Below are 26443 nucleotides of genomic sequence, written 5' to 3' on the forward strand. Positions count from 1 at the left end.
TTGAATTTCACGTGCAGTTTGAGAGAGAGAACAGTAGATCTAAGACTAGTGTTTTAAACTTAAATAAGGGCAATTATGAGGGCATAAAGACAGAGCTGGCTAAAGTGAACTGGGAAATTAGGTTAAGGGATAAGTCAGTAGATATGCAGTGGCAGACATGTAAGGAGATATTTCAGAATACTCAGGAAAGAAACATTCCAGTGAGAAGGAAAGATTCTAAAGGAAGGACGCACCACCCATAGTACCAATCTGAAAGAAAAAGCAGAGAATTCTGCAAAGGGAAGTGGCAGGTCAGAAGATTGCATGGAAAATAAAGAACAGCAAAGAATAACTAAAATGTTAAGAAGGAGGGAAATTAGAGTATGAGATAAAGCTAGCCAGAAATATAAAAACAGATAGCAAGAGTTTCTGTGGGTATTTAAAAAGGAAAAGAGTAAGTAAAGCGACTGTTAGTCCTTTAGAGGGAGCGTCTTGGGAATTAATAATGGAAAATAAGAAAATGGTGGATGAACTGAAAGATATTTTAATTCTGTCTTCACTGTAGAGGATACAAATAACATCCCAGAAAAAGTTATGAATCATGAGGTGAAAGGGAGGGAGGAACTTAAAACAATTATAATCACCAGGGAATGTGTACTGAGAAAATTACCAGGACCTAAAGCTGACAAGCCCCCAGGTCCTGATGGACTTCATCCTAGGGTCTTCAAGTGGCTGCTGAAATAGTAGATGCATTGATGTTAATTTTCCAAAATTCCCTAGGTTCTGGAAAGGTCCCATCAGATTGGAAAAAAAAAATGTGACTCCTCTATTCAAGAAAGGAAAGAGACAAAAAGCAGGGAACTACAGGCCAGTTAGCTTAACACCTGTCATTGGGAAAATGCTAGAATCTATTAAGGAGGTTTGCGCAGGGCACTTAGAAAATCTCATTGCAATCAGGCAGAGTCAACATGGTTTTGTGAAAGGAAAATCATGTTTGACTGATTTATTGGAATTCTTTGAGAAAGTAACAAGCAACGTGGTTAAAGGGGAACCTGTGGATGTGCTGCACTTAAGACTTCCAGAAGCATTTGACAAGGTGCCACATCAAAGGTTACTACGCAAAATAACAGCTCATGGTGTAGGGCATAAAATATTAGCATGAGTAGAGGATTGGATAGCTAATAGGAAACAGAGAGTAGGCATAAATGGGACATTTTCAGATTGGCAAGTGCCACAGGGATCAGCACAATTATATCAATGACTTGAACAATGAGACTGAATGCATGGTTGCTAAATTTGCTGAAAGCACAAAGATAGGTAGGAAAGTAAGTTGTGAAGAAGACATAAGGATCCTGCAAAGGGATATAGATAGGTTAAGTGAGTGGGCAAAAATTTAGCAGATGGAGTATAATGTGGTAAAATGTGAACTTGTCCACATTGGCAAGAAGAGTAAAACGGCAGTATATTATTTAAATGGAGAGGGATTGCAGAACTCAGAGGGATGAAAGACTGGGAGTCCAGGTACATTAATCTCAAAAGATACAGCAAGTAATTAGGAAGACAATTAGAATGTTGGTGTTTATTGCAAGGGGAGTGGAATATAAAAGTAGGGATGTTTTGCTACAGTTGATGAGACCACATCTAGAGTACTGTGTATAGTTTTTGTCTCCTTATTTAAGAAAGGATATAAATGTGTTAGAAGCAGTTGAGAGAAGTCTCACTCAACTGATACCTGGGATGGGGGAAGTTATCTTATGAGGAAAGTTTGGACAGGTTGGGCCTGTATCCATTGGAGTTTAGAGGAATGAGAGGTGATCTTATTGAAACATATAAAACCCCAAGGGGACTTGACAAGGTGGATGCTGAAAGGATATTTTCCCTTGTGGGTGGAAGAGACTAGAACTAAGAAACACAGTTTAAAAATTAGGGGTCTCTCATTTAAGACAGAGGTGAGGAGAAAGTTTTTCTCTCAGGGGATCGTGAGTCATTGGAAGTCTCTTCCCCAGGCAGTGGTGAAAGCAGGGTCATTGAACATTTTTAAGGATGAATTAGATAGATTCTTGATTGCTAAGGTAGTCAAAGGGTGTAGGGCGTAGACAGGAAAGTGGAGTTGAGGCCACAATCAGATCAACCATGATCCTATTGAATGGCAGAGCAGGTTTGAGGAGCCAAATGGCCTACTCCTGCTCCTAATTCATTTCCATTTGCGAACTGACAATTGTAAAATAAATTCTCCCTTCTACTTTAGGTCTTGCAATATTGACCTGGCTCTAATGCTATTGACATCTTGAATAAAACTCCACTATTTCAGTTTATTCACAATTATCCAGTGCTGAGACAGATATCATCAACTGAACTCACTTTATGCTCTGAGTTGGTTTCTGTATTGTACCACCAAAGTCAATTTAAATACTTTTATATGAAACATTAACCATTTTAAGATTAAAGAATTAGAACAAAGCCAGATAGATGTCTTACATGGACATTCCCACTGTGGACAGCATTTGTCACCGTTCACTTGTACAGCAAATCCTAGGAGCTCACAACTAGGTGGAGTCATAATGTAGGGACAGTCATGTGATCTATTGATTTGGATTATTTGCCCTTCCACACACATTTGTTTGATGCATTCATCTAAATCCTGGGGGAAGGGAATCTGAAAAAAAATTTTAAAAAGCAAGATTAATTTATATTGCTAGTAAGACTGAATCTATATACTTTATCATCTATAACGCTAGTGTACAACCAATGGTGAACAGCAATATGAAAACACCATTAGAAGACCAAATATGGTATTTACTTACAACTAAACAACAAACATAATAAATGACCAAAGGTAATATAACTCCAACATGGATTTATATAGCACTTTTAACATAGAAAAACATCCTAAGGCACTTTATAGGAGAGTTATCACACAAAATTTCACATTGAGACACATAAGGGTATATGGAGCCACATAAAGATATAATGCAGTGGACTAAATACTTGGTCAAAAAGGTAGGTTTTGGGAAGCATCTTAAGGAAGAGGAGTGGCAGAAAGTTGAGGTGCAAATTTCATAGCTCAGGGCCTAGACAGCTGAAGACATAGTCACCAATTTTGGGGCAAAGCAAATCAGGGATGCACAAGAGGCCCAAATTAGAGACATGCATAATTCATAAAGCATTGTCAAGTTGGAGGAGGTTACAGAGAGAGAGAGAGAGAGAGGGAAGGGTGAAGCCATGGAGGAATTCAAACAGAAGAATGAGAATTTTAACTTTTTGCAACATTGGTAGATCAGGAGCCAATTTGAGTTGGGAAGCACAGGAGTGATGGGTGAATGTGTGAGAGTTAGGGTGTGGACAGCAAAGTTTTGGATCAGCTGAAGTTTACATATGGTGGAGAATGGGAAGTCAGCCAGAGAGCATAGGAATATTCAAGATGGTGGGGGGGCGGGGGTAACAACAGCATACATGAAGATTTCAGCAACAGATGGGCTGAGACAGTCAAAGTAGGTTGTCTTGGTGACAGAGGGGATATCAAGTTGGAAGCTAAGAGCAGGGTGAAATAGGTAGCTAGTGTTGCAAATAGTCTGGTATCGGACTCAGATAGTAGTGGTAGAGGGGGATGGCATTGGTGGTTAGGAAATCGACTTTGTACTAGGGGGGCTTGAAGGCAATGTTTAATTGGATAAAATTTCTGTTCATCCAGTATTGGGTTTCAGACAAGTAACATGACAAATCAGAGAAAGTTGTGAGTTCAGAACAATAGCGGGGGAACTTTGGGAGAAGTTTGGCTTGTTAAGTTAGAGGAAGGAAGGGATCTTACAGAGACAGCTGAATAGATGGTCTCAACCTTGGTGACAAATACATACATGAGTGCAACAAAAACTTTCATTTATATAGTACCTTTAATGTAGTAAAATGTCTCAAAGTGCTTCACAGAGGTGATATCAGACAATATTGACACCAAAACACATAAGAAGATATAAGGACAGGTGATCAAATGCTTGGTAAAGGAGTTAGGTTTTATGGAATGACTTAAAGGAGGACAGAGAATGAAAAGAGGAAAGAAATGCTATGAGGTCAGAATTAGAGAAACAGAACAGGTCACAAAGATAGGAAGGGGCGAGGCCATGGAGGGATTTGAACATAAGGATTAATATTTTAAAATCTAAGTATTGCCAAACTGGGAACCAATATAGGTCATAGGGGCAATGGAAGAACAGGAGTTAGTGTGAATTAAGATATGGGCAGTAAAGGTTTGGATGACATCAAGTTTAGAGACTTGATGAGCTCAGGTTTGAGTGTGGGAAGTAGAAGGCCACATAGAAATGCATTGGAATAGTCACGTATGGAGGTAACAAAGACATGGATTTCAGCCATAGATTGGCTATGGTGAGAGTGGAAACAAGCAATATTATGAAGGTGGAAGTAGGTAGGTTTTATTAATGGGAAGGATATGGTTTTCTCACACTTGTTGGAGATGAGAATGAACGGGCAGGTAGGAAGACAGTTTGCAGCAGAGAATTGAAACCAGGGATTATCTTTGCATTGCAGGATGACCTTGAAACTACCCTCAAACTGAAAGTGCAATAAGGCAAGAGTTTTCTTTGCGTTACCTATAAAGTGTAGTGTATAGGAACTAGGTATTTGGTGAATATTACCTATTCTCTGATCTTTTACTTACCACACATTGACTGGTTGGTGGGATGGTCAAAGCTGTTGTATAAGCAGTTGCTGAGAATACTGTTGGGCTTTCTACAGATTCCAATGTATGAGGAGCAATAATTGTAGATGAGGTGACATTGGGTGAAGTATGTAATGTGTATGGAAGTGATTCTAAGGTAGTGGTAACTGATGGTTGTTTTGTTGAAGGAACTGATTTGACTGAAGTTTCTTTCCTTTCAGTGGCAACAGTTCCATTCAAACTCATAAATACTTGTTTTGTGGTACTTGTGAGCTGCTGAGGTGATACTGTTTTTCCTGTAACACTTTCAGTTCCAATTGAAGTTATTGTAGGTGATGTAGTTGGCCTAGTAACTCCTGATGTTGTAACAAATAATCCTATAACAGATGTTTCATTCACTGGAGCTGTTGATGTTTCTGTTGTTAATGGTGCTGTAGACAGAACAACCATAGGTTGAGTTGCACCTACTTCAACCATTGTAGATGTTACCTTTTCAGTGGTGCTGCGTACGGAAGTAGGTGTAGTTGATGTCGTTGAAAGCGATGTAACAGACGTGGTTGCATTTTTTGCATGTGGAACGGCTGTCATTTTGGATGTCAGCCCTGAAGCAATTGTTGGTTGGGGTGTTACTGAGGTTATATTTGTTGTAATCAACGTAGGTAAAATTGTAGTTGTCCAAAGTTGAGTTATTTTAGATGCAGTGGTTGTTTTAGGTGTTGAAACAGAAACGGGGGATACTTTTATGGAAGTTGGAATTGATGTGGTTGGTGATCTACTTGTTTCAACAGATGAAGTTTTCCATAGAGTTGTGCTTTGAGCAGCTGTGGAAGTACTGAATGTAGATTTGTGTGTAATAGTTGGTTGTAGAGAAGTTGATTTACTTGTTACATATGGTTCTGTTGTTGAACTGGAGGTCATTACTGTGCTCTGTGGAGTTGAAACAGTTTTGAATATTTTTGCAGTTGCACTTGTTTCTGGTCCTTTTGTAGATAATGATGGATATGAATGTACAGAAAATGATGTGATTGTTTTAGTTGGAAATGGATATATTACAGACGTTGATGTTTTGACAGGTGTTTCTGCGTACATTGTAGCAGATGATATTAAAGAAACTTCAGCAGCTGATGTCGGGGTTGCTTCTTTTGAGGCTACATATAATGTAGTGAAAGCTGGATAGGTCATAGGTGGAATTGTTGTTGATAGTGTTCTTGAACTCAGTGGATAAGCTGCAGTCCTTTCTGTTGAAATGGGTTGTGTGGTAGTTGGTGTGGTTGTTTCATTTCTTTCTGTTATTGGAACTAATATTGCAGAAGAGGTTGTTGTAAGTTTTACAGTTGATGGATGCTGTGTTGCCTCTGTTGATGCCGATGTTTTAAAGACCCCTGTTGAAAGTGCTGGCATTGATGATTTGGTCTTTTCAGTTGTCAAGGACACTGTTCCAGCAGAGAAGGGATACACTGTAGAGACTGGATAACTAGAACTTGTAGTTTTTATGGTTGTCTTGGTGAAGGTAGGAAGCATAGTTGATTCTATTTCTTTTGAAGCAGGATATGCTGTGGTTACTTCTGAAGTTGGAAATATAGATATTTTTTGTGTCATTGACTTTGTTTCTATTGACGGATGCGCTACAGTTGTGGAAGAGGAAGTCTTCCCTGGTAGTGGCTCTGTTTTAAAAGAAACTGTCTCATTTGTAGTTAGCCATTTTGATCCGATTTCAGGTGTTGTTGACAATATTCCTGTAATAGTTGTTGAAGGCATTGTTGTAGTGGTGGTAGGCTTTGTTTCAACTGAAGTGGACAGGAAACGAGACTCTGTTGGTAATTCAATTGTACTTGTCGTTTTTGCTAATGTTGGCTGTTCAGGCAAAGGTGTTGTTGAGGTGGTTACTCCTCTTGCTGAAGAGACTACTAATGCAGAAGCAGGTGATGTACTGCTTTTTGTGACATATGATAACAAAGCTTGTTCTGTGGTAGGTGGTGTTGCTGTTATCTTTTGTACAAAGATGGTTGTTCCTGTCAGTGGTGGAAGCGATGAAGTGCTTGTAGTCACCACTATTGGAATTGTCGACAGATGGGTCACTCTAGATGTATCTATTATTGGAATGGAAGCAGTGGTCTTTGCACTAGTTGCTGCTATTGGAGAACTTCTGTATGGGCTTAAAGTAGGTGTTGTGCTAAAAGTCAATGATTTGACTGAAGCATTTAAGGCTGGGGAAATGGATATTCCAGGTGATGCCGGTGAGCTTGTGGGCTTAGAAGGCTGAACATAAACTGCTCGCCTAATGCCTAAGAAAAACAGTAAACATGTATTAGTTCCTGACTACTACTACTTCAACAATATGGTAACAATGAAATTTGGTTACATTTAGCATACATTAGTTTGGGTTTCACAGTAAATTATCTAACAACCAACAAATTGGTTCTTGCTGTCAGAGGTTTTGATTGCAGTTTGACCCCTAATTTTTTCTCTTAGTTTTGAGGGAGTTTCATTCTGTTGCAACATAATCTGTTATTAGGAGATAGGATTGAATTTCAAAAGCACAAATATAGAACAGAGTAATCTTTTTGTTAACACAATTGTGAAAACGGCAATTGATCTAACTTGGAGATCCTAGAGTCAGCAGGAAAATTCCATCTCATTGGATTGGGCCAGAGTCCAACTCAAGACCCAGGGAGGATGGAGGGCGATGTGCACACCATTGGACACCCTAAGCCCCATTGCATTCCACCTCATTGTATTGTATCTTCTGGTGAAAAAATTGAACTTGCAATTAAGTTTCACCTTTTTTTTGTCTAGGAAAACAGAGTTTATGCAGATATTACATTCAATATGTAAATCATCAGTTAAATGACTGGAAATACAAAATAACTTGTTTTCACCAAAAGATAGAATAAAACTAGAAACCTAACATAACATTGTTCCCTTAACATAATTCCCTTATTCAAAAACAGCTATTGGGGAACCTTATTGATAAATGTATTTGATTTCTATTGTTCTATTCTATTTTTGTATTTGATTTCTATTGGCTAAATTACACTTGTTAAAATTTCTTCTGCATACCTGCAATTTGTTAGATGAAAAATGGGCTATTGCTTATAATGTGTAAATAATATATTACATGGATTAACTCTACAAATTTAACATCCATTTAATGTCACTGGACTTTGCACTGAGAATAAATTTATGCAGGCTGCCCTTTGGGCTCTGATTCCAGTTTCAGGATAGACTTATGCTAACAAATTAACCCTCAAATGCTACTCATTGTATTAATAGCTCAATATGTTTTCAGCCGACAAATTGGGCAGATATTTTAAGCTGTGATTCGAGTACAGTTTATACCTGCACAGAAGGGGGAGGTGGTGGCATAGTGGTATTGTCACTAGACTAGTAATCCAGAGACCCAGGGCAATGCCCTGGGGAACCAGGTTTGAATCCCACCATGACAGATGGTGAAATCTGAATTCAATAAAAATCTGGAATTAAAAGTCTGATGTTGACCACATTGTTGTAAAAACCCACCTGGTTCACTAATGTCCTTTAGGAAAGGAAATCTGCTGTCCTTACCTGGTCTGGCCTACATGTGACTCCAGACCCACGGCAATGACCCTTAAATGCCCTCTGAACAAGGGCAATTAGAGATGAGCAATAAATGCTGGTCAAGCCAGTGATACCCACATCCCATGAACGAATAAACAAAAAAAGATAAAACAGGTTTACAAGTGATGTATTCTAATTAGGTGTCAAATATTGACATACTATTGTATTATACACTAATATATCTGAGCCAATTTTCTATCCTTATCTCCCCGCCTCCAATTCTTCTGCCAGGAGTCCTTCAGTACCTCACCCATGTGACCATTATCCACAAGCCAATCTAGATAGTGTGTGCCTGCAAGCTATTTGCTTATGGGGAATACCAAGCCATGCCTATTATTGTCCTTGCCTGATATGCACACTTCCTGGTAGCTGTTAATAGATATTGATCAGGTGGGGATGCTAGCTCAATTTATCTATGCTTCTTACAAAGCCCCACAGCTAATTGTAGCACATCCTGCGGCAACCTAGCGGCATCAGCTGTTTCAACAGAAATAAGGAGTTGAACCTTGAACTTTACAGTCTGCATAGCCCAATATTTTAGAAAATAGTGATTATTTGATTTTTTTCCTCCTTGGTGTGTAGGTAGTAAGTAAGGTATTAATATAATATCTACACTTACAATTATCTTTACTGCTTTTATGAGCAGTGCTGTTCATTTAATAGTACTATCTGATATGTTAATTAATACACTAATAACCATATGTGTCACCCAAATACATTTAACTTTGTATCTGTATGCTTGTACATTTGTAACTTTTTTGTAAATTTTGTGTTCATCAAGAGTGGCTCATTAACAGTGACCTTGCTGGGGAATGCGGTACTTGGCCATTTCAAGCACCAAATATCAGCATCAAATACTTGAATCTCAAGAGCAGCTTGGTTGACAATGGAGTAAACCTCTCTCATTACTAGACCCGAAACCAACATGCCTCAGCTCCACTGCATCAGTGTCATATGTTTACATTTTCTGTGTAATATTTCTGATTTAGAGCCAAAGTAAGAGAGCTTTGCGCTGTGAGCCTAAACCTATCTTTTAGGAAGCAGATTAAGGTTGCCCAAACTCACTTCACATAGGACCCATTACACCTCCAGGCAGGTGATTTTCATTTGAGTTGTCAAAGCTTGACTTCACTCCAAGTTGCAAGCCAATTTATATAAAATCTGAGAATGCATAATGGGGCAGTAAAGATTTATAGACAGAACAAACAATTCAGATGTAGATCTCCTTCAGGACTGTGCCTGAAAATTTAAACTTATCTGTTCTCACTGACTGACTATCTTGTATTATACCAGCATTTCCTTTTATTTTGTTTGATTTCCAGCAGCTACAGGACTGTGCATTTTGTCAGAGGTTTTTTTGGGCACATTTCAGCTATAGTTCTGTATAGGAAAACAAAAATAAAATGGCCACTCACAGTCCTCTGGATAAACACATCTTTGTGTATCTTCATCAAACACCATATTGAATGGGCAACGAGGTACACAGCCTTCCACTCTTAAGTAAAATAGATTATTAGATTATTTCAGTACTATTTAAGCAACATATCGGTATTATTCATATAAACTCAAATCCATGGGCCCCATTTTCTATTCTTCCACCAGTCCAAAACATTCATTAACTACTAATCTGTGTTCTATCCTTTAATGAACTTAACAAAAACTGTACACTTGTGTGGTCACATGAATGATTCATAATAAGGCAGGATTACCTTACTTTTTGAAATTTAGGCCTGGATTTTCAAAACGAAGGAGCATCTCCCCATCATTGTGAAAATGGTGGAAGAGACCAAAATCTGGAAGCGCTGCTCCTGACCACGGAACCTACCATTTTCGTGAGAATGGGGCAGATTGCATTTCGTGTGTGCATGTTTCGCAGAGGCATCAGCCCATATAAGTCACCAGCTGCCTCCACTCTTGTCTGAATTTGGTGACCTAGGTGTGTGAAACACAACGTGCGCAGGGTAGACCTGGTAGGAGCAGGCCTAAACTTTGTGGAGTGGTGGGGTACCCCTTTGGATATGGTCCCAGGACATCTTTGGGGGGGTGGGGGAGGGCAGGTGCCCTTTGGGATTGTTAGAAGTGGACTTGAAGGTGTGTAAAAAGTGCATATACTCATTGGAACTGTCAAAAGAGCTGTCAAGAGGAGCTGCCAAAAGTTGGATCAAAAACAACTGTCATGAGGAATTGTCAAAAGTGCCAAAAGCAACTGGTAAACTGCCAAGCCATTTAAAACTCCTGCCCTTTAAATCTTTGGAAAAACTCTGTCAAGTGTTTAAAAAAAATACTTGCTATTTCATTTTGTCTGTTAAGGTAAGCCTGAGGGTTATTATTACTCAATTTGTATGCAGTACTGATTTCACAACCTTCCGTTATCACAGTGGAGTGCTTTACATTTCACAGTTTGATTGACAGCCCCAACTGATTATAGACTCTTTGGAATGAGACTATGAATTCCAATACTTGTTTTCAAAAGGATTTGCATGCATGAATGAAATGTTGCTCCTTATAAGGGATTCTGTAGTTGAAGGAATGTAAATGAAGTGAATGGGTTTTCTGAATGAGTGTGTTTTAAAAAAAAATAAAGTCTGCAATAGACACTTAGAATTTTATTTAATGTAAGCATTGCTCCTAAGACCTTCCCATGAGGGTGTTGTCATGAAACTATCATAGTTTTCATAATATTATCGTGGTTTATTGTGAAGTAGGTTTATGAGTATGAGTGTGTATGGTTCTGTCTGTGATTTAATTGGATTGGAGTCAGATAGACTGCAAGGTTGAAATTATCATGAGTAGTTAGGTGTAAATGGATTTGAAATGATGATGAGTGAGGATGGATAAGGGCAGCATGTAGGGTGTGAAGAAAATTTGCATTTTTAGATAGGTGAAGGGATTGTTTAGGTTTCAATGGGATAATAAGATGTTTACAACCGACAAGATAAGCAAGGTACCGACTATATTGGCAACATGAAAGATTTTTATATTATGGAAAAAGTAAACTTCCAAAGACACAGAGAACAATGGAATTTACAGACTAAAGAGAGAGAAACATATATAGAGAAGGATAGAAGACTATGTTGGGAGGCCATATAAGATCTAAAAGGAACAAGTAAAACAGCCAAGCCACTGGATATATTTAAGAAGGAAATAGATAGATTTCTAGACTCTAAAGGCAGCAAAGGGTATGGGGTGAGAGCAGGAGTATGGCATTGAGATAAAGGATCAGCCATAATCATATTGAATGGCGGAGCAGGCTCGAAGGGCCAAATGACCTACTCCTGCTTCTATTTTTCTATGTTGCTACGTGTAGTTGGGAGTCTGGTTAATTAGGAATTTGGGGATTTGTTATAGTATTAAGTAACTGTAATATTATGTATGTGCTTGAAATCTTTTCCTTTGTTAATAAACATTTTAATTTATTTTTTAAAATTTCTAAAGGTGTTGGTGGACCTCTAAATTCAGTGCACAAGTCTCGTAATAAATACAAATTGCAAAACTGTTGATGATAGCATGGCCAAGTTTCCCTTGTGGATTTGGTTTGCCTGGCACACATCACCTGCCATATTATAACAGTATAATGACAGCATAGTAGGTGTATGGGCAAAGGGTAGTGGGGTATTGGTTGGCATAGGGGCTATAAAGGGCCATGGCAGTTGATTGGAGGGCATAGGTTGGCATGGAGGTATGAGGGGTTATATGGGTGGGTGAAGGGGTATAGATTAGCATGGGGATGGGGAGATGGCATACAGGGTGTAAGGGGCCATGGGGAGGTGGGTAGAGGCATGATATGGCATGGATTGGCTTAGGTGGGACATGAGGAGTGTTTGGGGAGTTGAGGAGGTATGAGTGATGAGGTCTGGAGGGCTGTTTTTTGTTCTAATGCTTTATTAAAAACTTTAACAAAGTGCCAGTACACCAAGGCTGGCCTTCTGCCCAGCCCACCTCTGCACCTGGCATCCTCCAAACTTGTTCTGGAGATAGCCTGGCCTGACTCCCAGGGAACTCCTCAACCCCAGAATGAAAATCCCTAGTTCCAGAGCACTTTCTCCTGGATCTGGTTTGTGAAGCCAGGGAATGTCCCAAATCTGCGCTCCTGATACGAGAGCAAAACTTCAGGTCTTAGACTCAATCTTTTAAATATATTCCAAAATCTGATTTGCCTTGCTCACTGCTACAGAGCATTGGTACAGTTTCAAATTATCATCAACCAGGACCCTGAGATCTATTTTGGTTACGATGCACATTATTTTGTTTCCATTCAAGTATTAGCTCTTCCCTTGATCCCCATATGAAGCACTTCACATTTCTCAACATTAGATTTCAACTGCCACTTCTGTTTGGTTGTACCACCTGCAAATTTAGCCACTATCCTTCTGGCTTGTAGCTCTCATTTATAATGGTATTAAACAAGGGATCACAAAAGAGGATTGATCCCTCAGGGACCTCACTGGTAATGTTGCTCCTGCAGATGATGATTCCTGTACCACTATCACGCAGATTCTGTCAGTCAACCAACTACATATGCATTTTAAAATATTTCCACTGATTACCATTTTCTTTATAAGTGCCAGCCTTTGCCTTGAACTGCATAAAAGGCCTTACATGAAATCCAAGTATACCACATCCACAACTTTATCCAAGGGGAAAGGCAATTGGTAATGTTACTGGACCAGTAATCCAGAGGCCTAGACAAAAGACAAATGCACTAGAGATATAAGTTCAAATCTCACCACAGCAGCTGGCGGGGGGGGGGGTACGTCAAATTAAATAAATTAGTAAATTTGATATTAAAAAAATAGTCTCAGTACCAGAATGCTGTAAAACCCATTTGGTTCACTAATGTCCTTCAGTCCTAATCTGGCCAACATGTGACTCCAGACCCTCGACGATGTGATTGACGCTTAACTATCCTCTGATGTAGCCTAGCAAGCCAACCAGTTATATCAAACTGCTGCAGAAAAGTAAAATGAAAATAAAATCAGATGGACCACCCTAGGCACTAGAAAAGCACATTCTGCCCAGTTGATCCTGCAAAGTCCTCCTTAGTAACATCCATAAAATTGAGAGAGAGAGAGAGCTGTCTCACAGACAAGTCAAACATCTAATACAGGTATATGCACCTAATCATACCTTACAGCTAATACTCCAGACTCTTTCATCACCACCCCTGGTTATGTCCTGCCCCACTGAAACACTGGTATACTGTAGCAGTCAACAAGGCAAATCAGATTTGGAGATATATTTGGAAGGTCATGATTAAGCCTAAGACTTGAATTTTCACTCCCGGGTCAGGAGCACAGAGTTGGGGTGTTTCCTGGCTCTGCAAACCTGACCCAGGAAAAGTGCCCTGGAAGTTGGGATTTTTGTTCTGGGGTCGTGGGGTTCTCTGGGAGTCAGGCCGGGTGACCTGGATTGAATACGGAGGCTGCCAGATGCAGAGGTGGGCTGGGCGAAAGGACTGCCTCAGTGCACAAGCACTTTGTTCAAGATATTAAAAAAAATATTGAAACAAAGAACAGCCCTTCAGTTCTCACTCCCCCACACACTCCCCAATGCCACCCATGCTAACCCATGCCATCTCATGCCCTCTATCCACCCTCCACGGCCCCAACATTGACTCCAGATCCCATGAAGCCTCAGGGCATTCAGTCAAACATGGGCGAGGAGACTTCCTGCTGATTACTACTTACTTCAACTGATGAATTACTACTCTGCCATTTTAATATCACTTGTCAGAAGCATTGACGGTAGCAAGGGGACAGAATATACTCTAAGTGGGGGACTTCAATGTCCATTGCCAAGAATGGATGTCAGCTGTGGCTCAGTTGGTAGCATACTCACTTCTGAACCACAAGATTCCGGGTTCAAGTCACACGTACCTCAGGCTTGAGCACAAAAATCAATAAGGACACTCCAGTGCAATACTGAGGGTGCACTGCACTGTCAGATATGCCACTTTTTGAATGAGATGTTAAAGTCGAGGCCCCATCTGCCTGGAGCTTGAATGTTGAAGATCCCATAGCACTATTTTGATGAACAGCAGGGGAGTTATCCCCTGTGCTCTGGCCAACATTTATCTCTCCATTAACATTACAAGAAAACCGATTATCTGGACATTATCACACTGCTGTTTGTGGGAGTTTGCTGAGCACGTATTGGCTGCCACATTTCCTACATTATAATAGTGACTACAATTCAAAAGTACTTCATTGGCTGTAAAGCACTTTGAGATTTCCGGTGGCCATGAAAAGCACTATAGAAACGTAAGTCTTTATTTCTTTCTTTCATGGCTTGATAACACCACTAGTGATCGAGCTGCCTGGGTCAGGAATGAAATATCTGCCAGACAGAGCCTGCAGAGGTGGTAGGAGAACCAACAAGAAAGAAAACCGATTTGACCTTGCCCTGATCAATGTACCTGTTGCAAATGCATCTTTCCACAACAGTATTGGTAGGGTTGACCACTGCACAGTCTGTGTGGAGACAAAGTCCTGTCTTCACACTGAGGACATCCTCCATCTGTGGTACTCCCACTGAGCTAAATGGGATAGGTTCAAAATAAACCTAACAGCTCAAGAGAGGGCATCCATGACGCTCTCTCAGCCAGCTGCAGCAGATAAATTGTATTCAACAACAATGTGCCAAACCTCATAACCTTATTCCTCACTCTACCATTACCATCAAGCCAGTTGAGCAACACAAAAGCAAAATGTTGTAGATGCGGGAAATCTCAAATAAAAATGAAAAAACTTGAAATACTCAGCAGGTTTGGCAGCTTTTGTGGAGTTCTGATGAAAGATCAGGACCTGTAACATTGGGCCATAACTTCTGAGCTCCAGCGCATCATATTGCAGGGAGGGGGGAGGAATCCCAAAGGTGCACTGGGGAACACCCCACCAGAAGTTCACAGGTAAGGTTTGCACAGCAATTGCCCGGGATTGCAAATTTCCCCTGGGCAATTACCCTGCACTGGATTTAAATCGCAAATTTCAGATGGTTCCGATTGGGTTACATTGATAGTGACTCAATCTAAAACCTCTTCGAACTTCTGGATAACTATTGCACAGGCCCACACCCCATGGGACTCCCCCAACACCCCCGAACCATCAGGGGACTCCCCACCAAGGGACTCTCAGCACCCCCAAGGGACTACACCTCTTGGACAGGAACTCTCCAACTCATGGGATTCCCCCCACTCCCATAGGGACTCTTCCCAACCTCCATGCCAGGCCCAAGTCACAACCCCTACCACCCCCCCATCCTGCATCCCCACCAGGCAGGGACAACTTTCACCCCCGCACCGCCCTCGAGGCCTGACCCAACCCCCACCCCCCTACCCGAGGACTGACCCAAAAGCCCCCAACATGACCTGATCCCACCGCAGCCCCCTCAACCCCACCTCCCTCCCAAATCCAACCCACTTACCTTCTACACTTACCTTCTCCTTGGCCAGTCAAGGATCTTTAAACTTGGCTGGACCTTTAACTTACCTGGTTTACGGCAGCTACTGCCATTTAAAAGAGAGCATGGCCTCCTTGCATCCGAAAGGGCTGCCCTTCGACACTAGGCCCCAATGACTCGCCCAGCCTGAGTCAGCAGTTCAGACGAGACAAGATCGAAAAAAATTTCAGGTAAGAAACAAGAACCAGAGTGGCAATCTCACTCTGATTGCCACTCCAAGCAAGTCCAGGCCCAATAACTCTGTTTCTCTCTCCACAGATCCTGCCACACCTGTTGAGTATTTACAACATCTTCTGTTTTTATTTAAGCCTGGAGACTAGCCCTGGTTCAATGAGGAGTGTAGGAGGGCATGCCAGGGGCAGCACAAGGTATACCTAAAAATAAGATGGCAACCTGGTGAAGCTACATCACAGGACTGCATTTATGCTAAACAGCAAAAGACAGAGCTCAGCGATCCAACAACAAACAAATCAGATCAAAGATCTGCGATACAGTCTCATTCAGTTGTGAATGGTGGTGAACAATTAAACAACTAACTGGGGGAAGAAGCTCCACAAACATTGATAGTCTACATGAAATAAAAACAGAAAGTGCTGGAAATATTTAGCAGGTCTGGCTGCATTTGTGGAGAGAAAAACAAGAGTTAATGTTTCAAGTCGAATATGACTCTCCTTCAGTTCTTTCCGTTTTTATTTCTGATTTCCAGCATCCACAGTATTTTTACTTTTACCCCATCCTACATGATGTGGGAGCCCAAGGCATCAGTGCAAAAGACAAGGTTGAAGCATTTGCAGCTATTTCAGCCAGAAGTGCCACGTCAATGATCCATATTAGCCTCCTCCTGAAAGCCTCATCATTTCAGACTTCAGCCTATTCAATTCATCTATGGAATATCGTGAAATGGCTAAACGCATTGAATACAGCAAAGGTTATGACTGCTGACAACATCCGAGCTGTAGTACAGAAGACTTGTGCTCCAGAACTAACCGCGCACCTATCCAAACTGTTCCAGTAAAGCTAAAATACTGGAATTGACTCAAATATGTGAAAAATTGGCCAGATATATCGTGTCCACAAAACAAGACAAATCCTACCTGGCCAAATTATTGCCCCATTAGTCTATTCGGAATCATCAACAAAGTGATGGAAAGTGTTGTTGATAATGCTTTCAAAGCGGCATTTACACAGAAATAACCTGCTCACCGATGCTCAGTTTGAATTACAGCAGGGCCATTTGGATACAGATATCATTAAAGCAATGGTCAAAACATAGGGCAGAATCGTCCCATATTTGCAGTAAGTGCGGTAGAAGGTGCGAAATACAATGTTTTACCCACAATGGCGGGTTTTTGGGCCATATCATCTGCTTCCCAGTGCATCCTGCCTCATTAATAATGTATTCATAGGAATCCCACCAGACAGGCTCCGATTTTCCTGCCATGCCATGACCTCAGCACTTCTTCGCTCCGGGCACCATATTTAAAGCGCGCCAGGACACTTCATGTCAACAAACCAAGACTGCTCCAGGTGAAAAATGGCACCAAAAGCAAAGGTGACGGCAGCCCCCAAATTAGGTGATGCCTCTCAAGGGCACATGCTGGACGCAGTGGAAGGTCACCGTGGTGTTCTCTACTCCTGCTCTGTCCGCAGGAGGTCCACCAGAGTCACCAATTTGGCCTGGGAAGCAGTGACAGCAGTGGCCAGTGGCAACGGATCAGAGAAGGTCAGCCATCCAAGGTAGGGACAGGATGAATGATCTCATCTGCTCTGCCAGGGTAAGTCAACCACCGCATCACTCTCAACGCACTCCCAAACTCATCACACATCTACAGGGATCTCACACCGCAAGGGACAACACCACTAACTCTCACACACACCCTCATATCTCCATCAGTCTCAGGTCTTCTGGAGCTCACGCCCTCATCCCATCCATGGCTTCATCCACCACACAAACATTCCAACCATCCTTATCATCTGCTGTGGCATGCGTCCTGCTCACACTCCCGCCATCTGTTTTCATGCAGGAGAAGCTGGCTTACAACAAGAGAAAAAGGTCCCAGGCTGGGCATGGAGTGGCCGACATTAGGCCCCTCACTCACTTTGAGGAGTGTGCCACTGCGCTGTCTGGTGAAGACATGGACCGTGACTGCAAAAGAGATGAGGTCGGTGGCAAGCACCCATGTGAGGATCCTATACCAGATCATCCTTCTCCCAATGCAACTTTGAGTGCTCGCTCCTATTTTTGACTCTGCTGCCATTCACTAATTAGCTCTACTTTGGTTCACAGGGAGCTCTGCCAAGCAACCAACGTCCTCAGCCAGCCAATCCATCAGCTCCATCAAGGTCCTCACCTCCAGCCAAGAAGACACCTCCTCCATGGAAGAGCTGGAAATAAGCAGCCTGAAAGACCCATCACAGCACATACCCACACCCTCAACCAGTGCAGAGACACACACCTCAGTGGGATCTAGATCTAGAGCAGGCTCGGGTTTACAATCTGGTGGTCACTGCATGGACATGTGTCCACAGCAGGGGGAGGCAGGTTCAGCCGAGCTCCCAAGCACTTGGAGGACCACTGGGGAAGAAGTATCTGTGAGGTCGAGTCAGATGACGAGCCTCTGGATTCGGCCTTCCAACTCATCATGGAGAGTCAACAGAAGGCAGGGGAAACATCACGCAGAGCTGTTGAAAGCCCTCAACAGAGTGGCACACAAGTCAGAGGAGTGCTGCTCTCTGATGAAGTGGTGCCAACATGTGCGCGTATTGAGGTCTCCATGGGAAAGATGATGGATGCCATAGAGACCCTGTTGAGGCAGAACGCGGAGATGCACTCAAATCTGCACTCCATTGTGTTAGTCATAGGTGAATTCCTGCAGTGGCAACACAAGAGGGAAACAGAGCAACCTGATGCCCCTCCAGGTGCTCCTTCCCCTCAAAGGGTCAGGTGGGGGCCCTAAGGCACCCGGAGGGAGGAGTAGCAGCTGGGCACCTGGGCCATCCACTGAGGCTGTCTGCTTCCTCCAAGGCCCCTTTGCCTGTGACACCCCCGCTCCCCGCAACCATGTCCTCTGCCACTGCAGAGGGAGCAGCTGCACCACAGGAGGGCAGCTAAAGCAAGCCGGAGCTCTCCAGGGGATGCATGCCGAAGTCATCAGAGTCAATTGGACCAACCATTGCACAGGCTGTCTCTCCACCCCTGCTGCAGATGTCAAGGCAGCACCTAGAAATGGTAGGCCCAGAAAAGCTAAGAATTTCTGATCACAAGTGATTGCATGGGTGAACACACTTTGTCACTTTATAATCTGAAAATACATTCACTTTCACTAATGTGTAATGTTGTCTTTCAGCATCATTTGAAGGCTTCCTGAGCACTCCCCCTGCATCCCCCCACTGCCACCGCTTTCCCACCCCCCACCCCCCACCCCCCCAACCACCACCACTAGCAGTTCAGCTGCACACATCTGGACCACCATTGATTCTGCAGGGAGAAGTGTGTATGGCACAGTCTTATGCGAGTCTCTTTCAAGCACTCTCCCACACATGTGGAGCGTTCATCCATCACACTAATCTCAACGTCCCGAGCATTTTCAATGCTGCCTGCTGGAGATCTCTGTCAGTTGTCCATCTGAACTGACCTGCATCTTTGCCCACCCACTGATCACACTCCCATGCAGCACCTCAGCCCTCACATGAGCCTCCGCTCACTTTTGATTAAGAAAAGATGGTAGTGGTCAAATTCCTCATGAGCTCCCCCACCATTTCTCCACCCCCAGTCACCCATATCCTTTCCCCGATGACCATAGACCCCCCCCAACCCCGGCATAACATTCAACCATTCCACCGTATCCTTCCAGCCCCAACTCTCATCATTCCAGGGAGTCCAGGTGAACATGCACGTTCCCTATCTTCCTGAAAATCCCACCCCCATCCATGTTGATCCCCCCGACTTCCTATTTCCAGCCCCTCCATGTCAGTGTTTACCTCCGTGTCCCCACCAACCACCCTTGCTGCCCCTTCTACCAATACCATCGACCCTCACCCTCCCACTCTACCGGTTCCCTCTGCCCCCTATTAGTCTAACCATCCCCTCCTACCATGCCCACCCTGAGTTTGTTCCCCAAGAAGCAGTCATTGGCTCCACAGATCCCTCCCTTGCACGATCACCTGGACATTCCACCTTCCGCAACACCTTCCTCCCCCTTAAAACTTTCTCCCTTCTTACACCTTCCTACCCCTTACTTCTTCCTCCTGCCATACTCCCTCCTGCCTCTCACACCCTCCCAACCTCACCCGCACTGACACCTTCACCCACCCCTCCCAACCTCACCCACCCTCCCTGAAATCTTCGTTACCCGCCCCTTCCAACCTCACCACCCCCCGGCATACCTTCCTCTCCTTTTCACACCTAGACATTCCTCTCCACCCCACCTCCACTTGCCGATCATCCATACCAACGCACGGCGACATCCATGAAGTTCTGAAGCGGACCTGAAGCATCAACAGAGACCATGGAAGATGGTGCGGGCATATGGCGAATCCGTGACATTGAGAAGCCTCAGCAAAGTCGAAGCTGATGTGTGGAGACCTCCCACCTTCCAAGAGCTGCTTCACGGCAGAGCCATGTGCATGAGGATCCACCCAACATGTGATCAACGTGTTTCTCCAGGGTCCGGTTGCTATAGGGTTCCAGCATTATCATCTCCTTGGATGCCTGCGATCTGAGCAAGGCCCTAAAGTTAAGTCCCACTTTTCTAGACGTGTTCTGAGCCGGCGTGTTTTCCCGCCATTGTAAGGGTAAATTGGGCATGGGGGAATGATTCCGGTTGGGCATAACTACATCCCACTAGTGGGCTGCAACTCAAGTTCGCACCAGCCTCCAGCGGGATTCACAATCTGCCATGGCGGACACCATCGGGTGATCTTGCTGTGATTTCACGCCAGCGTGAAATCAATTTCTGCCCCTCTCGCCAAAGTGTCCCCCCCTCCCCCCCAACTACAAATTGGTTCAGACAATTCCGCCCATAGACAAAAGAGCTGGATTCCAGAGGTGAAACGAGAGTGTCTGCTCTTGCAGCATTTGACCAAGGGTGGGACCAAGGAACCCAAGCAAAACTGAAATCAACGGGAATCAGGGGAAAAGCTCTATTCATTCGAGTTATGCCTAGCACAAAGGAAGATGGTTGTGATTGTTGGAGTTCAATCATCACAGCCCCAGGGCATCACTTCAGGAGTTCCTCAGGGTAGTGCCCTAGGCCCAAGCATCCTTAATTGTTTCATTAATGATGTTCTCTCCATCATAAGGTCAGAAAGTCAGGAGTGTGATGGAATACTCTCCTCTAGACTGGATGAACGCAGCTCCAGCAACATTCAAGAAGCTTGACACCATCCAGGACAAAGCAGCCCTCTTGATTGACACCCCATCCATAAACATTCTCTCCCTCCACCACCACAATGGCAGCAGTGTGTACCATCCACAAGATGCGCTGCAGGAACACACCTAGGCTTCTTAGGCAGCACCTTACAAACCCACGATCACTACCATCTAGAAGGACAAGGGCAGCAGATGCACGGGAACACCAACACCCAGAAGTTCCCCTCCAAGCAACTCACCATCCTGAACTGGAAAAACATTACCATTCCATCACTGTCACTGGGTCAAAATCCTGGAACTTCCTCCCCAATAGCACTATGGGTGTACCTACACCACATGGACTGCAATAGCTCAAGAAGGCAGCTCACCACCATCTTCTCAAGGGCAATTAGGGATGGGCAATAAATGCTGGCCTAGCCGGCAATGCCCACATCCCATGAATTAATAAAAAAGTGGGGATGTCATTGATGATTACACAGTGTTCAGTACCATCCATGACACCTCAGATGCTGAAGCAGCCCATGCCCGCATGCAGTAAGACCTGGACAACATTCAGGCTTGAGCTGATAATGACAAGCAATATTCACACCACACAAATGCCAGGCAATGATCACATTCAACGAAAGAGAATGTTTTTATCAGTAAGCCTTATTTTCTGATATAGGTATGTCCTTTTCAGGTAACTAATAGTCGGGGTTAAGACTTCAGCTGGCTAATCTACTGGCTTTAGCCACTGGGCTTTACCTCTGTAAATTTAGAAACCAGTCCAGCAATGTGGCATTCTCAGGCAATACAAGAATTCACTTACGTATAAATATTAGCTCGGAAGTAGTTGAAAGTATTAAAGAAGTACAACCATGCGTTAAGTATGCATCCTCTGCAAGATTATATAACTAAATCCAAAAGGAAAATAAAACAATTTTTTAAAAAGCATCAAATAAAAAGGTCCCAGATTCAATCCCTGATCTATTGTTGCTCATTCAGCCAATTCAACAGCAAAAGCTGTATAATTCACCTCAGCGATCCTGAGCTAAAGGGAAAGAAAATTAACCAAAGTTCATGCTCCTGATCAGCATTCGGTAACACCGGATGGAAAGTGCATATGTGAATATCGGGTGAGGACAGAAAGGGTTCAGCTGTGCTTCTCTTCATGGTTGAATAAACTACCAACACTGACTATATAGGCTCACATATGAGGGGTGTAAATGTATCAACAGCCGTTGAATTGTGCTGGAAGCTGCTGACACTTGGGGAACTCAATGCCTGCGCAAGTCAATACTTTCAGGGGAGGAGAGGAGAAAACTTTGGGGCAATTTATATTAAGACCATAATCCTCAGTTTGAAAATTCTACAAGTTTGAAAATATTTTCCCTATTAATTCCAACTTATTTTCTTTAGAAATAAAAATTAGGATTTCTTTTTGCAGATGTATAACGAGAGACACATGCTGGGGATATTAAAAGCTGAAATGGTCACTCAGTTGTTAAAAGCTTACATTACTCAGTGAGAGCTCAGAATAGCCAGAGAAATAGTGATATGAGGATGAAATGTTGTGAATGTGCACAGATGTATGTGGACCATGGGTCTGACTCTCCCAAAAAAACTGATACTTAAATTCTTAGACATAGCACATACATACATGACATACCTAAGGATTTGTGTATCGGTTTTTGGTAGATTAAAGAATGGACCTCACATGGAGATTAATGCTGATGGATATTTTTAATAGAGAAGGGAAAATCATGAATATTACTTTATGTTTATTGAACAAAATCATGATGGCATAAACAATGTAGCAAAATTCAGGAAATTTATACAGTTCTGTAACTGCTCAGACATTTTACCAAACAAATAGGGTGGAGTTGTCCCAGAAATTGGCAAAGACCAATATTGGACGGGGAAATCAGTGTGTGACATGTTGATGGCAATTTTTACACAGTATCGTCCGCCACTTTGCATTTTATAAACAGAGGCACAAGTTTTACAGCAGATCGCTGGCAGGGCAGTCTCCGATTCACCCGCCCCGCTATCACCTCAGGCCTTCAGTAAACGCCGCACCACATTTAAAGGCCGCCCCTGCACAGAGCTAGCACTCTTCAAGAGATAGGAAGCTGCTGGGAACTGATGGCTGCCTAAGGGAGGAAACATGCTACCCCCAAATTTAGCAATGCCTCACTTGAGCATCTACTGGATGCATTGGAGGCCAGCTGCGATGTCCTCTACACCCGCTCTGGGCGAAGGACCTCATCCAAGATGACAAATCCAGCAAGGAAGCAGTGGCAAACACATTCCAAAAGAAGACAGCCACCCAGTGCCGAAAGAGGATGAATGATCTCCTCTGTTCCAGCAGGGTAAGTCACTCTTCTCATCACTCTCAACCCACACATTCATAAACCCATCACACATCCACAGGGATCTCACTTACTGCCAGCTCAAGAGATATCACCATTCACTCTCTCACAAACACCTTCATCTACCCTGAGGATTGTGTCCTCATCCCGTCCATGGCACCACTCACCACCCACACATGCCAGGCATCCTTCTCACCTGGCCTGGCAGGCATCCTGCTTATGCTCTCTCCATCAGTATTCATGTAGAACAAGCTGGCACACAACAAAAGGTTCTCAGAACGGGGAAGGAATGCCTGATGTCAAGGCCCTCTCAGACTTTGAAAATAGAGCCATCCAGCTGGCTGGTGACAACGTGGACCCTTCCTGTGCTGATGGTGAGGTCGGCGGCGCTCAAGCAAGTGAGGATCCAGCAGTCCAACATCCATCAGACAACCATGCTGTGAGTCAGTTCTCCTGTTCCGCAGCCCTCTGCCATGCACTATTTCTCCTTGCTTTCGCAGGCACATCTTGGAAGTCGAGGGGTTCCATAAACTCGGTCGTCAACTCCAGCCCCAAGGACACCACGGAAGAGGAATTCGCAGACACCAAAATGGAAGACCCATCACAGCGCTCACCAACACTCTCCACCAGCGCAGAGACATACACCTCAGTGGGATCTAGGGTAGCCTCAGGATCACAATCTAGTGAGCATATCGCACCGTCTGATCCACAGCAGGGACTTCCCAGGTTTCTGGCACTCAGAGGACTGCTGGAGGCCAGAAATCTGCTGAGTCCGAGTCAGATGAGGAGCCTCTGGACTCAGTCATACCTCAGTTGCTGGAGCTGCAAAGCCAAGCTCTGGAACATCAGGAAGGGATGTCTGCTGCACCCCTCAGATTGCAATATACAACGGAGGAGTCCATCAACCTTCACTCTGAGGTGATAACGCAGGCATGCCAATGCACTGAGGTTAACACTGGTAGGATGACGGCCACCATGGAGACCTTGGTCTAGCACATTGGTCCCACTCTGCTGCAAGAGCTGCACTCCATCACTGAGGTACTTGCAGGCATCCAACAGTGTCAACATGAGAAGAGGGGGCGGGGCATCTCAAGCTCACTCCAGCTACCCCTTCTCCTCAAGGAGTCAGCCAGAGGCCCTCAGGCACCCATGGGGAGGAGGAACAGCAGGTGCACACCCTGATGCCATCCACCCAGGTGACTCCGGGAGTGTCCGGCTGATCCGACTCCCCTCTTCCTATGACTCCAGAAGCTCCAGCTCTGCAGGCTGAGGAGGGTATCACTGTCACACAGCAGGACTCCAAAAGCAGGACGGGGCTCTCCATGTCATGACCCTCCAAAGCATACCCACCAAGGCCATCACAGGCAAGAGGGCATAGCAGTCAGCAAGCCACTTCCACCTCCGCTGTAGATGTCAGGGAGCACCAAGACATAGTGGCAGGGTTGGAAAGGTCAAGAGGATGTAATTGCATAACGTGGGTATGGGTGTTAATCACTTGAACTTAATGTTGACCATTGTAAATACACTCCCAAGAATGTATCCTTGTCTTGTCTCCTTGTTATGATGAGCAGTGCTCGTGTCAATCAGATGTGGAACCTTGCTTCCTGCACAAAATTAAGGCTAGTGTCACAGTCCAGGGCCTCTGCCCTGTGCAGAGCGTAACCTTTCCAGCACGTTGATTGTCCAGCTTCAAAGTCACTGTCCAGATTAGTGATGCATGCACCTTCTTGTGGCTTTTGTTTGCTGCAAGAGTCTCATACCCAAGCGTCACTGGGTTCCTTGATGTTCTTTGTGAGCTCTCAGCACCTTAGAGGTGGGCTGCCTCGCCACCATTTCTGACAGGTGACGGTATGGTGCTGAAGGGAATGGGTGATGAAGCCTGCCAAAGTATCAAGCTGTCTTAAAGTCCATGTGCCCATTTTATCTCAGCAGCATCTCCATGACATGAGCCTCTTCATAGAGCCTATGTGTGCTGCCCTCAGACAGGTGTCAGACGTTCCCAGATGCAATGTGAAGATCTCAGGCATGTTCTCACTGCATCTCGTCATTATCCTCCTGGAATCATGTGGCAATGAGGGCCTCACAAGTACACCTGCCTCATCTGGCCAGTGAAATGGCCTCATCACCTACACCCTCACCTTCCAGGACCTCATTACCCTCATCCCCTTCGATTTCCTCCTCATCATAGGAGACATGAAGCTCTTGCATCTCCTCAGCATCCAGATCCTCCCCACTTTGTATCGCCAGGTTGTGTAGTGTGCAGCAAGCCATTATGATGCGTGACACCCTCTGGGAAGTGCACTGCAGTGCTCTGCCAGATCTGTCCAGGCACCGGTACCTCACTTTCAGGATGCCAATGGTGTGCTCAACTAAACTCTGGATTGCAGCTTGAGCCTTGTTGTACCTTCTTTCACTAGGAGGCTGAGGCCGCCGCACGGGTGTCATCAAGCAGGTGCTTTGTGGGTAGCCCTTGCCCCTGAGCAGCCAACCTTGCATCCTGTGTGGTCCCCGGAAAATGTCAGCGGTCTGATACCTGCTGAGGATGTATGAGTTCTGGATGCTTCCAGGGTATCTTGCACACACCTGCATGATCCGCTTGTTATAGTCGCAGACCAGCTGAACATTGAGAGAGTGGAAGCCATTGCGGTTCACATGGGCTGCTTGTTACCAGGGAGATTTAAGAACCACGTGAGTGCAGTCAATGGCACCCTGCACCTGTGGGAATCCGGAAATCTGAGCAAATCCCAGCATTCTTGCTTCCTGGCTTGCCTGATCTCTGTTGAAGCTGACAAAGTTCTGTGCCTTGGCAAAAAGGGCATCTGCGACCTTCTGGATACGTTTGTAGGTAGAGGCTTGCGGAATCCCGCAAAGGTCCACAGTGGAGCCCTGGGAGGAGCTACTGCTGTAGAAATTGAGCACGGCGGTAACTTTAACTGTCATTGGCAGTGTCATGACCCTCTGAGTGCCCGTGATGCCAAATCCTGCAGAAGGTGGCATATATGCATGACCAATTCCCTT

At 44.1% G+C, this 26443-nt stretch overlaps 1 protein-coding gene across 1 annotated transcript in view; it reads right to left on the bottom strand.

Annotated features, from left to right (window-relative positions):
• Positions 1–26443, bottom strand: part of otog (otogelin) — a 322018-nt gene that overhangs the window by 86302 nt on the left and 209273 nt on the right. Inside the window, exons 33-35 of the mRNA XM_078549607.1 lie at positions 9661–9740; positions 4649–6933; positions 2458–2635 (exon numbers count right to left, since the gene is read on the bottom strand). Coding sequence (XP_078405733.1) covers positions 2458–2635; positions 4649–6933; positions 9661–9740 — 2543 coding nt within the window. The remainder of the gene's footprint in view (positions 1–2457; positions 2636–4648; positions 6934–9660; positions 9741–26443) is intronic.

Source organism: Cetorhinus maximus, chromosome 9 (assembly GCF_964194155.1).
Source record: "Cetorhinus maximus chromosome 9, sCetMax3.hap1.1, whole genome shotgun sequence".
Classification (NCBI taxonomy): domain Eukaryota; kingdom Metazoa; phylum Chordata; class Chondrichthyes; order Lamniformes; family Cetorhinidae; genus Cetorhinus; species Cetorhinus maximus.